General features: G+C 42.1%; 1 protein-coding gene across 2 annotated transcripts in view; it reads right to left on the bottom strand.

The window, feature by feature from the left end:
- The window catches only part of rsf1a (remodeling and spacing factor 1a), a 110,749-nt gene that overhangs the window by 10,168 nt on the left and 84,843 nt on the right, over positions 1-15,738 (bottom strand). The window contains exons 12-15 of one of the 2 annotated variants that reach the window (XM_043692489.2): positions 8,056-8,123; positions 6,748-6,955; positions 3,772-3,965; positions 1,089-1,274 (exon numbers count right to left, since the gene is read on the bottom strand). In XM_043692489.2, coding sequence (XP_043548424.2) covers positions 1,089-1,274; positions 3,772-3,965; positions 6,748-6,955; positions 8,056-8,123 — 656 coding nt within the window. The remainder of the gene's footprint in view (positions 1-1,088; positions 1,275-3,771; positions 3,966-6,747; positions 6,956-8,055; positions 8,124-15,738) is intronic. The other variant, XM_043692490.2, reaches the window with a different exon arrangement.

Consider the following 15,738-nt stretch of genomic DNA (forward strand, 5'->3'; position numbering starts at 1 on the left):
TTGTGTTACACAGGAAGGAGGAGCAGAGAGATTTAGGCCAGTGAGCCCCTCCAATTTAACCGGAAGCAATCCAAGAAGGCCCAGTAGCAAAAGCCTGGGAACCCAAAACAGAACTGCAGAGTGCAGAGCAACTTTGGGGGAGTTGGTAATCTCCTTCAATTGGTTGTATAGACTGGTAGTTTATTGGCAGCACAGTGGTTAGCACTGCTGCCTCACAATGATAGGACCTGGATATGATTCCAGCCTTGGATGACTGCATGGAGGTTTCACGTTCTCCTTATGTCTGCATGGGTTTCTGCTGGATGCTATGGTTTCTTCCCATAGTCCAAAAGTGTGCAGATTGGCAGGATCAGCCATGCTAAATTGTCCCATAGTCTCCAGGGATGTGCAGGCATGGTCGGCTAACTATGGAAAGTGAGGGGTTACAGGGATAGGGTGGGATGATCTTCAATGGCTTATCTGTAGGGATTCTATGGGATTCTGTGACAGAGAGACCAAAGTTAATGCTCTGGGGGCATGGGTTTAAATTCCACCATGGAATCTGGCAGAATATGAAATCGATTCTAAATCTGGAGTTGAAAGCTAGTATTAGTTTCACAGATACCATTACTAATGTTGACTGTTGTCAAAATCGAATTGTTCAGTAATTTACTTTGGGGAAAGAATTCTACTGTAGGTCTGGCTGACATGTGAGCCAAGACCCACAGCAATGTGTTTGACTCTTAACTGCCTTCTGAAAAGCAACACTCTGCTCAAGAGCAAATAAGGATGGTCAACAAATATATACCTAGCAAGAATAAAGAAAAATTTAAAGAAAAATGCATTTATCAATAAATAATATTTTTAAAAAATGCATTCAAATCCACAAATTCTAACAGAAATGAGAACTCAACTGCAAGTTAGAAGGAAGCTGCTTTAAAGGCTAGTTGGATAGCCTTGAAACTGGGGTGAGTTGAATGCATACAGGTTGGATACTTCTAGAATAATGTGGGATTTTTACAGAAAATGCAAAGGGTTTGCAATTGCATCAGGGCCTTTACAATGTTGAAGAAATGAATTATACGGCAGATGGAGAACCATTTTCTTACCATCGCTTGCTGTAATGTACAGTCTACGCTTTCGTCCCCTAAGTCTTTCCTTTCTACTCGCACCACTTTTCATAGATTTCTCAGATTCAGAATCTTCCCTGTAGTTCACTTTTTTAGCCTGGTTCCGCTTTGATCGCCTCCTCCTCATGTCTAATATGTCACTGTAACAACTTGACCCTTCACTCTCTGTAGAGGAGAAGATACTTGTTAATAAACTAAGCACTCTTCAAGCACGAGAACCTCAGATGAGAGGTGGAAGACTTTTTATATTATGAGACATAACTCAATAACTGGTAGACTTGAAATGAAAATTTACTGTAGATGAACCTGGATTCAAAGCCCATGCCTTTGCACTAATGTTGATCAATTTTAATTCAAGGAAAAAACTTCGGATGTAGAATAACAGATCTGTTACACACTATGTGCCACGAACTATACAGAACTGTGATTCAGCTCTCAGTCATAATACTAATTGCAGTCCAACCAATATCAATGCCCTCCATGCATAAATGTCAGTTATCTGCAGGCAAAATCTTCATGTTGAGAAAGATGCCATGCTTTTGTTAGTTTTAAACACATCTAACAGGAGAATACAAAGCTCTATAGGATTCCAAAGTGACTCCATCAGACAGCAAAAGGAAATTTTAAACTTTGGTTTCACACCAGGCTAGAGTTCCAAATAAGTCATTGTATTTGAAATGTTAACTCTGTTTCTCTCTCCAGGTCAGCCAGACCTGCTGAGTTTTGTAGAACTTTGTGATTTTATTACAGATGGGCCATGCCCACTGAAGTTCCAATTGGTGCAAATTACCACTTAGTATGTTTTTGGGAGCTTGATCAGATGAAAGAAAGAAGACACATTTGCACAGTTCCTTTCACAACCTTGGAACATTCAGTGTTTCTGGGATAATTATGGACTTTTGAAGATGCAGTAACGTAGGAAGTATAGCAGTCCATTTGCGATCAGCCAAGTTCCTTAAAACAGTAATGCTATAATATTTGGATGAACCAGTTTTCAGTGATTTCGGACTGAGGGATAATTGTTGACTAGAACACCAGGGGAAAAAAAAAATTCTCTTCAAAATAATGGCTCTGGGTTTTTTTTTCAGCTTCTGTCTAAGGGGGTATTACAGGTTCTTGTTTAACATGTTCTCTGAAAGAAAACCTTTAACACACTGTCCATTGCCTGGATTTGCAGGTCCTGTTGAGATCACATCTTCAGAAGTATTCACTGATTCTTTCGAACCACACTTTGCCCGTCTCCTTAAACCAACCATGACATCCCAGTCCCATCTCAAGACTTCATGTGAAATTAGCCACTGCCAAAATGCACCATTTTGACCAAGCTTTCAGTCACCTTTCTATTATCTCCTTATGCAGATTAGAATCAAACTCTGTTTGATGGCACTCTTACAAAGTGTTTTGGGATATTTTCTGCAGAGGTGCTACATAAATGTAACTTGTTGAGTAGCAATTAATGCCATTCTACCTATTTAACTCCCACTGATTTTTTTAATCTAGTCTTCTACCAAGCAAAAAAAACTTAAAGCCAAAACATTTGAAAGCAGTAACCATGATAACCTGACTGCAAGCTTGGTCCCTTAGACTGTGTTACCGGAAATACAACAGTGGCACAATTCAAGGTACTTGACATAAAGCCAGTGTCGCTTGCAGTCATGAAACAAGCATCTCAATATTATGGTAGAAGGACTCAAATTTCCAGAACTATTGGTCAGTGTATTGAGTATAGGAGTTGGGAGGTCATGCTGTAGCTATGCAGGACATTGGTTAGACCACTTTTGAAATATTATGTGCAATTCTGGTCTCCCTGCTATAGGAAGAATATTGTGAAACTTGAAAAGGGTTCAGAAAAGATTTACAAGGATGTTGCCAGTTTTGGAGGGTTTGAGCAATAGGGAGAGTCTGAATAGGCTGGGGCTATTTTCCCTAGAGGGGTGACCTTCTAGGAGGTTTATAAAAACATAAGGGACATGGATAGGATAAATACACAGGGTCTTTTCCCCAGCTGGGGGAGTCCAGAACTAGATGACAAAGGTTTAAGGTGAGAGGGAAAAGATTTAAAAGGGATCTAAGGGGCAATTATTTTCATGCAAACAGTGGTGCATATATGGAATGAGCTGCAAGAGGACGTTGTGATGCTATTACAACATTTAGAAGGGATCTGGATAGGCAAATGAATAAGAAGGGTTTAGAGGGATATGGGCCAAGTGCTGGGAAATGGGACTAGATCTATTTAGAATATCTGGTTGGCAGGGACAAGTTGGATTGAAGGATCTGTTTCTGTGCTGTACACATCTACGAATCTATAACTATAGCTTGAAGTGTTAGTTTATTCCGATCTTTTAAAACCTCTTACAACACTGCACTGCAACATAAAAATTAGACAAACTAGAAATATAAATGTTGATTGATCTGATACAAAGCATTGAAACACTTGAAAGCCTCCAGTCTGTAACAAGTTCATTAATAACTCAGCTGGGTTGGAGTCAAAACACCATAGTTAACCTTAAATGATTTGGGATGTCTAAGGTGTGAAAGGCATTCTAAAAATGTACCGTTGTTCTTGATAAAACATAGCCTCATGCATGCTGGAACTGAGAATTCCAAACTCAGCAACTTCAGAATAGTGGGGGTCACAACCAAATCGTAAAACTCTTTTTACCTCCATGCTCCTCTTCATCCTCTTCATCCTCATCCGAATATCTCTTGACTTGTCTTCCTCTCAACCGCCAACTCCTCCTCATTGGCTCCACGTATTTCCGGTGCCTCCCTCGCCGAACCTCAAAACCCTCGTCGTCATTTGAGGCAGGGTCTGCCTCACTATCTCTGTCAGAGATCTCAAATTCTTCTTCACTGCTAAATGGGCAAATGTTATTTTTTTTAAAAAGTCATTAACTGTGGTTCATCGCTGGCTTGCTCTGTCACATATGTTCTTTTAAGTGACATTAGCTACCACAAAAGATGTCAAAGAATGTGAATACATGAAAATTGAATTGGCATGTGGACATAAAGTGTCAGCACTTTCTAACTACTGTTTATTTTTCAAAAATAATATTTGCCTTGAGACAGAACAGCTCATGAAAAAGATATTGGCCATCTACTGCTACATCCTGTGTTAATACCCAGAATAATGAAAGGAGAAACCTCTTAGGGTTCAAGGTAAATTCTGTTTCAGTAGCCTCATTTCACTCTCTTGCTACAGGACTCCCAAGTGATAATGTCTCTACCTTTCAGGCAGGTATTATCCCTACTCCTGAAGTTCAAGTCCCAACTGCTTCAGAGGTGATTAGATTGTTTAGAAAATCTCCAATTTCTGATCTAACAGCCCAAAACAGGTAATCTACCTCAAAACCAAGAGTAGGTCATTCGCCCCTTTATGCCTAGTGGCCAGTCAATTAGATCCTGGCTAATGCATAACTCAGAGGAGAAAGTGAGGTCTGCAGATGCTGGAAATGTGTTGCTGGAACAGCGCAGCAGGTCAGACAGCATCCAGGGAACAGGAGAATCGACATTTCGGGCATAAGCCTGAAGAAGGGCTTATGCCCGAAACGTCGATTCTCCTGTTCCCTGGATGCTGTCTGACCTGCTGCGCTGTTCCAGCAACACATTTTCAGCTAATGCATAACTCAACTTTATTAATATCCTTGAATACCCTTATTCAACTAATCCATCTAAATCTGAAAAGCACGAATAGTTGGATGCTTCTAAAGAGAATTCCAGTGATGTGACTCAAAGTGCTTCCTGATGTCCCTCCTAAATTGCACTCATTAACTTCAGCATTACATTTCCTCATTCTATATTTCCCAACACATTTCTTATTACTACTCCATGCAACATTTTAAATATATGAACAAGTAGAAATAAGTCATTTGAGCTCTGGAGCTTGCTCCACCATTCAATAAAATCTGACTGTAAAGTGAAATCTGTATTCCTGCCTAACACTATTAACATTTTGCCGCCTTGCATACTAAGAATCTACCAGGGTGAGAAGTAGCAGTGATCATAGAAATTTACACCATGGAAGGAGATCATTCAGTTTATTGTGTGTAGAACAGTTGCCAGCAGCTCCACAGCCTGATCCCACCTTCCAGCACTTAGTCGGTAGCACTGTACCTTATAGGCACTTCAAGTGAATGCTGAATGTTTCTGCTTCTCCCACATTTTCAGGCAGTGAGTTCCATACCCCACTACCCTCTATGAAAAACAAACATCTAGAATCCCCATTAAACTCATACTCTTTGCATTAAATCTATGCTCCCTGGGCCCTCAACCCAGGGAGTCCTATTTCTAACCACAGTTTATCCACACCCCCTTATAATTTCACACGCTCCAATTAGATCTGTTCTGAATCAGAACAACCCTTGCCGATCTAGCTTTCCTTCATGACTAAATATTTTCTAAAGCAGGCAACATTCTTTTAAACCTGTAGAAAATGTAAAAGTTCAAACATGATGCTACTGAATGACAGGACCACATGTATACTCCTGCTATTTCCTCTACTCCTGACATTATATCTGATGGTTCTAGTTAGTGCTGTTTTAGTTCTTCTTGATCTCAAAAGTTCACCCTTCACTCGTGGCATATTTACTACTTAACAGTGACTGACCTTGTGAAATTAGTACGGCATAATTCTATATCAGATTCAAAACCAATTCACCAAATTTGGAAAAGCTTTGACCATGCTCAGATAGATACACAATTAAATGTTGTTCCTTCAAGAGTGAGTGGGCTGGGATAGCATTGTAGAGAAAACAGATGAAATGTGGTTCCTGGACTGGCTTCAATTGCATCAGAAGTTGATGGAGAGCTATCCAAAAGAGGTGTTTTCTCTTGGGCCTGGTTTTTTATTTTTTTTGCTCCTCCTCAGAGATTATATGGCCGTGGACAGGTAGGACTAGGGAGGAGTGGGGTGGGCAAGTTCCTAGTCATCCAAGGTCAAATTCCTGGCTTGTCAGCCTCAAGATTAGGAGCTAAGAAGGCCCACTATATGCTTGTGACATCTTTTTGAGACAGTAGTCACATGTTAAAAAAAGTCATCTTTCTTTTTGTCAAGTAATTTAAACGCGTGTCCTGATTGTTGACCCTCTTGCCAATAGAAACAATTTATGTATTCCATCAAAACCAATTATAATTTTGTATATGATTATTATTAGACCTTCCCTTTATCCCTTTGCTCTAAGTGTACATTGACAATGCTTGCACGGCTGTATTTGTTACACATTCTAAATTGCTGAGACCAAGGTTAAGCCTTACCCCATGGTACTGCTGCAATTAACTTTCAAGATGGTGTTAGATGCCTAAAGAACAGTTACTAAGTGTATACACTAGGGGCTAGTGGTACTTTTGAGCTGTCTCCAAAGGAAAGGGATCGAAAATATGCAGAATGGGAATATATAGATAATATAGACCAAAGACTGTTTGTTTTCCAGACAGTGGTGGTGCTCCTAATGCAGATGAAGCTCTTCCCATTCCAACTACTTCAACTCATCCTTTCAGCATCACCTTTCTATTTCCCGTTCTCTCCATGTAATCTCACCCAGATTCTCTTTAAAAGCAACTGAACTATTTGCCTCAGCCACGTAGAGTTTTAGGTTTGTGTGTATGGAAATCAAAAGAGAAAGAAAGAAATTATCCTCACCTTTCACTTATCCTGAACTCCTCCTCACTCTCATCTTCTTCAAGGGTGCTATCACTGTCAAGATCATTAAGTCTTCGCCTTTTCTTGCGTCTACAGGCAGCTTCACGTGTTGGTCGCTTGCTCTCTTTAGACCCTGCGAGTATAGTAGAGATATCTTTCCCTAAGGACTGTCCAGTGATATTTGCCATATCTTTGCCTCGTCCAGCACCTAATGGATTAAAATGCAAAACAAAAAGCACCCAAAGTCAAAAATAATTAAGTCCTGAGTGAGGAATGGAGTTTTCTTACCTGTGGGACTTCAACAGATTTTGCTGAAACAATCACAGGAATAAAATTCAAATTACCATTAAGCAATGTGCACTTGCTCAAAATGGAATCATTTTATCCCCTAAGGGCCAAAGCCCAAAGTTCTACTGAGGTTGAAAAAATACGAGGGATTACAAAATGTCAAACATTCGTGGTTAGATAGACTTAAGCTACGGTTTGAAGATAATAGGGAAGAATTAAACATAGAACAGTACAGTACTGGCTCTTTGGAACAGTGAAGGTGTCACAACACTCTTATGATTCAGGAGAACAGCAAGTTCAAACCTAGATCTGCTAAATTTATTTAAATTCTTATCTATGTCATCTCCTTCCCAGAGTCCCCTCACCATTCAATAGGATAATGCCTGATATTCTACCTCAGCCTCACTTTCCCACCTTACCCTTACTGCCCAAGAAATTAGTAATCATTATCTTGAATACACCATGACGGGACACCTGCAGCTCTCTTGGGTACAGTATGCTAAAGGTCCATCACTCAGTGAAGAAATTAGTCCTCACTTCAGGCCTAAATGGATAACATTTATTCTGAAAATGACTTCTTGTTATTCTGAAGTTCCCAGACAGCAGAACAAATGCCCAATATCTAGTAAGGATGCCTTCTTTCAATACAATTAGAACGCATGGACCAGCTTGAGAAAATCTTCAAACAAAACTTTGCCTTTGGATTTTCAGTTCTCAATCGTTAATACTGTGAATTAGCTGAACATCAATGGTCACACATGGCCTATTCATAGACAATTATGTCTTTGGAGAGATAGTGCATTTAGGATGCAAGTATGCACTCAGTGCCCATTCTCGCCAATATGTTCTGCCTTATGAATAACAGTGACCTGACTTAAAAAGAAACCAGCACCCGATTTACTCACATGAAAAGGGTAAGAAGGGGAAAGTCAGAAATAAATTTCCAAACACAAGGTAATGAATGAAGGATATTGGTGAGAAGAGAATCAAGAGGTGAAAAGACTGACGTGTGACAATGACCTTTGCCCTCTGCCTCCTGTATGTCTTCATGTATTGCTTCATCGATTGCATCATCAAACTCGTCAAACCTGCAGAGTAAAAACAAGACTGTATATAGATCATTTGTGATTCTCTAGCTACAACAAGGCTTCCAGTTGGAACACAATCTTTGCAGAACAGGAAAACTGTGCAAGACCAGTACGCTGCATTTGCAGAAAAAGACTCATTTATAAAAAAAAACCAAGTCACATTATACAGCAATTGTTCAGCAGTTCAGAGCAAACAGTAGTTGATCTATCATTAGACACAATTGCCTTGATTGGCCAAATGACCTTTTATGTTGCACTATTATTTACCCTCTTAATTGGTTTAATTCACCGATTGTGCTTCATAGTGCAAACCATCCATGATAACAGTGGTGTGAATTGGAGGCCAAGATCTCCATGAATCTGATTACTGTGATCACAGAGGGACAAAATAATTTCTCTCAGCCCAATAATACAACAAGGAAAGCCACTTGCTGCCTTCTCTCTCTCTCACCTTTGGCCCTTGGGAGTCCCTTCACCAACCTCTGGTCTGGACTGGGATTTAGATGCATTTTTTCACTTGTGATTTCCACTTAGCAAGACAATATGGAATGTAACAAACAGAAATTGCTGGAGAAACTTAATGGATCTTGCAGCGTCTGTCAGTAGAAAGCAGAGTTAATGTTTTGAGTCCAGAGACTCTTCATCAGAACTGATTCAAATGGACTTGAAACATTAACTTTGCTTTCTATTGACAGATGCTGCAAGGTCTGCTGAGTTTCTCCAGCAATTTCTGTTTTTGTTTCAGATCTCTAGCATCATAGTTCATTGTTTTATTTTAATATGGAATGGAATTAAATGGGGGGATAGGTCATTTGTCCACTTTAGTCTGCTCTGCCACGCAAGGAGGTCATGGCTGATCTGACTGTAACCTTGTCTCCATGTTCTTGCCTATCCCCATATAGGTTTTCATCCCCTTACTGATCAAGATTCTACCTACCTCTGCCTTAAAAATATTCAAGGACCCTGCTTCCCATCCATTGCCTTTTCAGGAAGAGGATGCCAAAAGATTTGCAACCCACTGTGGCAATTCATCTCTTTATCTGTCATCAAGTCATAGAGATGCACAGCTTGGAAACAGGTCCTTCAGTCCAACTCATCCATGCCGACCAGATATTCTAAATTAATCTAGTCCCATTTGTCAGCACTTGGCCCATATCCCGCTATTCATATCTCCATCCAGATGCCTTCTGAAATGTTGTAGTTGTACCAGCCTCCACCACTTTCTCTGGCAACTCATTCTATACACACACCACCATCTGCATGAAGAAGCTGCCCCTTACATCCCTTTTACATCTTTCCCCTCTCACCCTAAAACTATGCTCTCTGATTCTGGACTCTCCCACCCCAGGGAAACTACCTTCTCTGTTTACCCGATCCATGCCTCTCATGATTTTATAAACCTCTAAAAGGTCACTCCTCAGCCTGCGATGCTCCAGGGAAAACAGACCCAGCCTATTCAGCCTCTCCCCCTATAGCTCGAACCCTCCAACCCTGGCAACATCTTTGTAAATCTTTTCTGAATCCTTTCAAGTTTCACAACATCTTTCCTATAGGAGAGAGACTAGAATTGCACACAGTATTCCAAAAGTGGCCTAACCAATGTCTGTACAGCTGCAATGTGACCTCCCAACTCGTATACTTAATGCTCTGTCTTAAAGGAATATATTATTTTTAAACAGTGACCTTTAGATCTAGATTCTGCCACAAAAAGAAACATCTCTTCCATAGCCAGCTTGTCAAGCGCCCTCTGTTGGGTCTTGCCAGTTGTTATCCTGTACTAGGAGTGCTTTTCCCAATAAGCAATTAAGAGGATGGTCGAAATCCCTTCTCACAGGGTTCCTTTCCTTTATTTTTTCATAGAACATGGACATTACTGATGCCTGTCACTGACTGCCCTTGAAGTAAGCCTAACATTAGTAAGGGGGAAAATGCTCGAGTCTGCTATAAAATATACATGATAACAGGAAAACATTAACAGGACTGGGCAAAGCCAGCACGGGTTTATGAAAGACAAATTATGTTTAACAAATTTACTGGAGTTTTACGAGGGTGCCACTAGTAGCATAGTGAAGTGAAAGCCAGCGAATGTCATGTATTTGCGTTTTCAGATGGGTTTTGATTACGTCCCTCAAAAGAGGTTAGTGGGCAAAGTTGAAGTGCAAGGGGTGGGGGTAATATATTGGCATGGATTCAGAATTAGTTAACAACAGGAAACAGAAAGAAGAACAAATGGGTCTTTTTTCCTTTTTGCAAGCAGTGACTACTGGGATACTGCAACAGTCAGTGCTTGGACCCCAGTTATTTACTATGTGTATCAATTACCTGGATGAGGGAACCAAATGCAACATTTTCAAATTTGTTGATGACACAATAATACTGGATGGGATTAAAAATTATAAAAAAAGATGCTATTATCACTATGGCACCATCTGCCCAAGTCAGAACATTTCTTACTGTGAGCAGTAAGGAAACCTGGAGCCCCCTAAAGAAAGCCAGCAATCTTCGCAATACATCTGCTTGACTCAACAGCAGCAGCTGCTTTCTCTTCTTTGATTCAAAGCCTTTTCTAGGCACGAGAACACAACCCACAATCTAATGATATTGTGGGGGACTGCTGGAAGCATCATTTTTCATTAATACAGACTTGTAATGATATAATGCCTTTCATAACCACCGGATATCTCAAAGCACATTACAGCCAATGAAGAATTGCATAAATTAGGCCTTTGTTTTCTATAATTTAGAAAGTTAAGAGATTGAAGTCTTCAAGATATTAACAGGAAAAGACAGGGTAGATAAAGATAAACTCTTTCCACTGATAGAGGATTCTAGAACTAAGGCGGTCTGAGAATAATGGCCAGACCGTTCAGGAGAGATGTTAGGAAGCAATTCTAACTTGTAGTCCAGCAAGTAGGCTAGCTGTTTGTCAGGATGTCCAAGTGTGTGGGGAGGCTGTGAAGAAGGTATCACTGACAGGGAATATTTGCGGACACAGAGATGGGTTCAAGTGCGCATACTTCAACGCAAGGAGTATCAGAAATAAGGTCGGTGAACTTAAGGCATGGATAGGTACCTGGGACTACGATGTTGTGGCCATCACGGAAACGTGGATAGAAGAGGGACAGGAATGGTTGTTGGAGGTTCCTGGTTACAGATGTTTCAGTAGGATTCGGGAGAGTGGTAAAAAAGGAGGGGGGGGTGGCATTGCTAATTAGAAATAGTATAACAGCTGCAGAAAGGCAGTTCGAGGGGGATCTGCCTTTAGAGATAGTATGGGCTGAAGTCAGAAATAGGAAAGGTGCAGTCATCTTGTTGGGTGTTTACTATAGGCCCCCCCAATAGCAGCAGAGGTGTGGAGAAACAGATTTTGGAAAGGTGCAGAAGCCACAGGGCAGTAGTCATGGGCGATTTCAACTTCCCAAATATTGATTGGAAGCTCTTTAGATCAAGTAGATTGGATGGGGCGGTTTTGTGCAGTGTGTCCAGGAAGCTTTTCTAACACAGTATGTAGATTGTCCGATCAGAGGGGAGGCCATTTTGGATTTGGTACTCGATAATGAACCGGGACAAGTGATGGGCTTGTTAGTGGGTGAACATTTTGGTGATGGTGACCACAATTCTGTGACTTTCACCTTGGTTATGGAGAGAGATAGGTGCGTGCAACAAGGTAGGTTTTACAATTGGGGGAAGGGTAATTACGATGCTGTAAGACAGGATCTGAGGAGCAGAAGCTGTCGGGAAAGGATGTCGTGGAAATGTGGAACTTTTTCAAGGAACAGATACGACGTGTCCTTGATATATACGTACCGGTCAGGCAGGAAAGAAATGGTCGTGTGAGGGAACCTTGGTTGACGAGGGAGGTTGAATGTCTTGTAAAGAGGAAGAAGGAGGCTTAAAAAAGGTTGAGGAAACAGGGTTCAGACAGAGCAGTGGAGGGATACAGGATAGTCAGAAGGGACCTGAAGAAAGGGATTAGGAGAGCCAAGAGAGGGCATGAAAAATCTCTGGCAGATAGGATCAAGGATAACCCAAAGGCATTTTATGCGTATGTGAGAAACATGAGAATGACGAGAACGAGGGTAGGTCCAATCAAGGACAGTAGTGGGAGACTGTGTATTGAGTCGGAAGAGATAGGAGAGGTCTTGAATGAGTACTTTTCTTCAGTATTTACGAATGAGAGGAACCGTATTGTTGAAGAGGAGAGTGTGAAACGGACTGGTAAGCTAGAGGAGATACATGTTAGGAAGGAAGATGTGTTGGACATTTTGAACAACTTGAGGATAGACAAGTCCCCCGGGCCTGATGGGATATATCCTAGGATTATGTGGGAAGCAAGAGAGGAAATTGCAGTACCGTTGGCAATGATCTTTTCATCTTCACTGTCAACGGGGGTGGTACCAGGGGACTGGAGAGTGGCGAATGTTGTGCCCCTGTTCAAAAAAGGGAATAGGGATGACCCCGGGAATTACAGGTCAGTTAGTCTTACTTCGGTGGTAGGTAAAGTAATGGAAAGGGTACTGAGGGATAGGATTTATGAGTATCTGGAAAGGCACTGCTTGATTTGGGACAGCCAGCACGGATTTGTGAAGGGTAGGTCTTGCCTTACAAGTCTGATTGAATTCTTTGAGGAGGTGACCAAGCATGTGGATGAGGGTAGAGCAGTGGATGTAGTATACATGGATTTTAGTAAGGCATTTGATAAGGTTCCCATGGTAGGCTTATGCGGAAAGTCAGGAGGCATGGGATAGAGGGAAATTTGGCCAATTGGATAGAAAAATGGCTAACCGGTCGAAGTCAGAGAGTGGTGGTAGATGGTAAATATTCAGCCTGGAGCCCAGTTACAAGTGGAGTTCCACAGGGATCAGTTCTGGGTCCTCTGCTGTTCGTAATTTTTATTAATGACTTGGATGAGGGAGTCGAAGGGTGGGTCAGTAAATTTGCAGATGATACGAAGATAGGTGGAGTTGTGGACAGTGAGGAGGGCTGTTGTCGGCTGCAAAGGGACTTGGATATGATGCAGAGCTGGGCTGAGGAGTGGCAGATGGAGTTCAACCCTGCCAAGTGTGAGGTTGTCCATTTTGGAAAGACAAATAAGAATGCGGAATACAGGGTTAACGGTAGGGTTCTTAGTGAGGTGGAGGAACAGAGGGATCTTGGGGTCTATGTTCATAGGTCTTTGAAAGTTGCCACTCAGGTGGATAGAGCTTGTAAGAAGGCCTATGGTGTATTAGCGTTCATTAGCAGAGGGATTGAATTCAAGAGTCGTGAAATGATGTTGCAACTGTACAGGACTTTGGTTAGGCCACATTTGGAGTACTGTGTGCAGTTCTGGTCGCCTCACTTTAGGAAAGATGTGGAAGCTTTGGAGAGGGTGCAGAGAAGATTTACCAGGATGTTGCCTGGAATGGAGAATAGGTCGTACGAGGATAGGTTGAGAGTGCTAGGCCTTTTCTCGTTGGAACGGCGAAGGATGAGGGGTGACTTGACAGAGGTTTATAAGATGATCAGAGGAATAGATAGAGTAGACAGTCAGAAACTTTTTCCCCGGGTGCAACAGAGTGTTACAAGGGGACATAAATTTAAGGTGAAGGGTGGAAGGTATAGGGGAGATGTCAGGGGTGGGTTCTTTACCCAGAGAGTGGTGGGGGCATGGAATGCGCTGCCTGTGGGAGTGGTAGAGTCAGAATCTTTGGTGACCTTTAAGCGGCAATTGGATAGGTACATGGATGGGTGCTTAAGCTAGGACAAATGTTCGGCACAACATCGTGGGCCGAAGGGCCTGTTCTGTGCTGTATTGTTCTATGTTCTATGTTCTAATTCTACTCACAAAAGGTTGGAACTATTTGCCACAAATGGCAGTTTACCCTAGATCAATAATTAGTCTCAAATTTGAGATATTAAGGGGTATGTACCAAAGGCAGGTATATGGAGTTAGGCCACATATCAGCCATGATCTCACTGAATGGTGGAACCGGCTTGAGAATGGCCTGCTCCTGTTCATATTTTCCTATGAAGCATACTTTTGAAGTTCTAGCATTGTTGAAATGCAGGGAATGTGGCAGCCAACTTGCACAAAGGAGGATCTCCAAAATCGTAAAGGAACAGTGACCAGATAATCAGGTTTTGCAATTTCTGTTGAGGGATAAACATTAGCCAGGCTTTTGAGAATAAAACCCCTGCTCTCTCTGAAATAGGGGAGTTGGGATTTTTAAATCCACCTGAGATGGAAGCATCTCCTCTGAAACATGGCACCTCAATCAGTACAGCGGTGCCTCATTAATGAGATGAGAATTCAGTCTCAATTTTGTGTTCAAGTGAGACTAGAGTATGGAGGCAAAAGATCCAATAGGACCAAAATGATGTGCAGAGTACTCAACAAGCTGTCCTGACAAAAAATGATCCCTTAGCTAAAACTATAAAAACTCATTAGTTGGTCAGGTATCTTACTGTTTGGAAAGTTTGCAGTGCTGACTTTAACTAAGATATTTGCTTAAAATCAAGTTGCTGCTCCTAATATAATGGAGTCAATAAATGCAGAAATCAGCAAATGATGTCCCACCTCACAGTAATTAAACATTGTCCAATTAATGCTCTAAATAATGAGTATATCTTGGTAAAAACAATGACTGCAGATGCTGGAAACCAGATTCGGGATTAGAGTGGTGCTGGAAAAGCACAGCAGTTCAGGCAGCATCCGAGGAGCAGGAAAATCGACGTTTCGGGCAAAAGTCCTTCATCAGGAATACAGGCAGAGTGCCTGAAGGGTGGAGAGATAAATGAGAGGAGGGTGGGGGTGGGGAGAAAGTAGCATAGAGTACAATAGGTGAGTTGGGGTGAGGATGAAGGTGATAGGTCAGGGAGCAGGATGGGGGAAGTTAGCAAAGAGTGCAATGGGTGGATGGGCAGGGTTGAAGGTGACAGGTCAGAGAGGAGGGTGGAGTGGATAGGTGGAAAAGAAGATAGGCAGGTAGGACAGGTCATGGGGACAGTGCTGAGCTGGAACATTGGGGAAACTGGACACCTCCTAGCAGAGCGCTTTAGGGAACATCTCTGGGACACCCACACCAATCAACCTCACCACCCCGTGGCCCAACATTTCAACTCCCCCTCCCACTCAGCCGAGGACATGGAAGTCCTGGACCTCCTTCACCACTGCTCCCTCACCACCAGACGCCTGGAGGAAGAATGCCTCATCTTCTGCCTCAGAACACTTCAACCCCAGGGCATTAATGTGGACTTCACCAGTTTCCTCATTTCCCCTTCCCCCACCTCACCCTAGTTCCAAACTTCCAGCCCAGCACCGTCCCCATGACTTGTCCTACCTGCCTATCTTCTTTTCCACCTATCCACTCCACCCTCCTCTCTGACCTATCACCTTCATCCCCACCCCCACTCACCTATTGTACTCTATGCTACTTTCTCCTCACCCCCACCCTCCTCTCATTTATCTCTCCACCCTTCAGGCACTCTGCCTGTATTCCTGATGAAGGGCTTTTGCCCAAAACGTCGATTTTCCCGTTCCTCAGATGCTGCCTGAACTTCTGTGCTTTTCCAGCACCACTCTAATCCAGAAAAATGAGTACATCTTGCCTACCAAAACCAAAAAGGCCATGTT

The sequence above is a fragment of the Chiloscyllium plagiosum genome, unplaced genomic scaffold, assembly GCF_037043375.1.
Source record: "Chiloscyllium plagiosum isolate Xiang-an unplaced genomic scaffold, Cpla_swu_hap1 HiC_scaffold_6, whole genome shotgun sequence".
NCBI lineage: Eukaryota > Metazoa > Chordata > Chondrichthyes > Orectolobiformes > Hemiscylliidae > Chiloscyllium > Chiloscyllium plagiosum.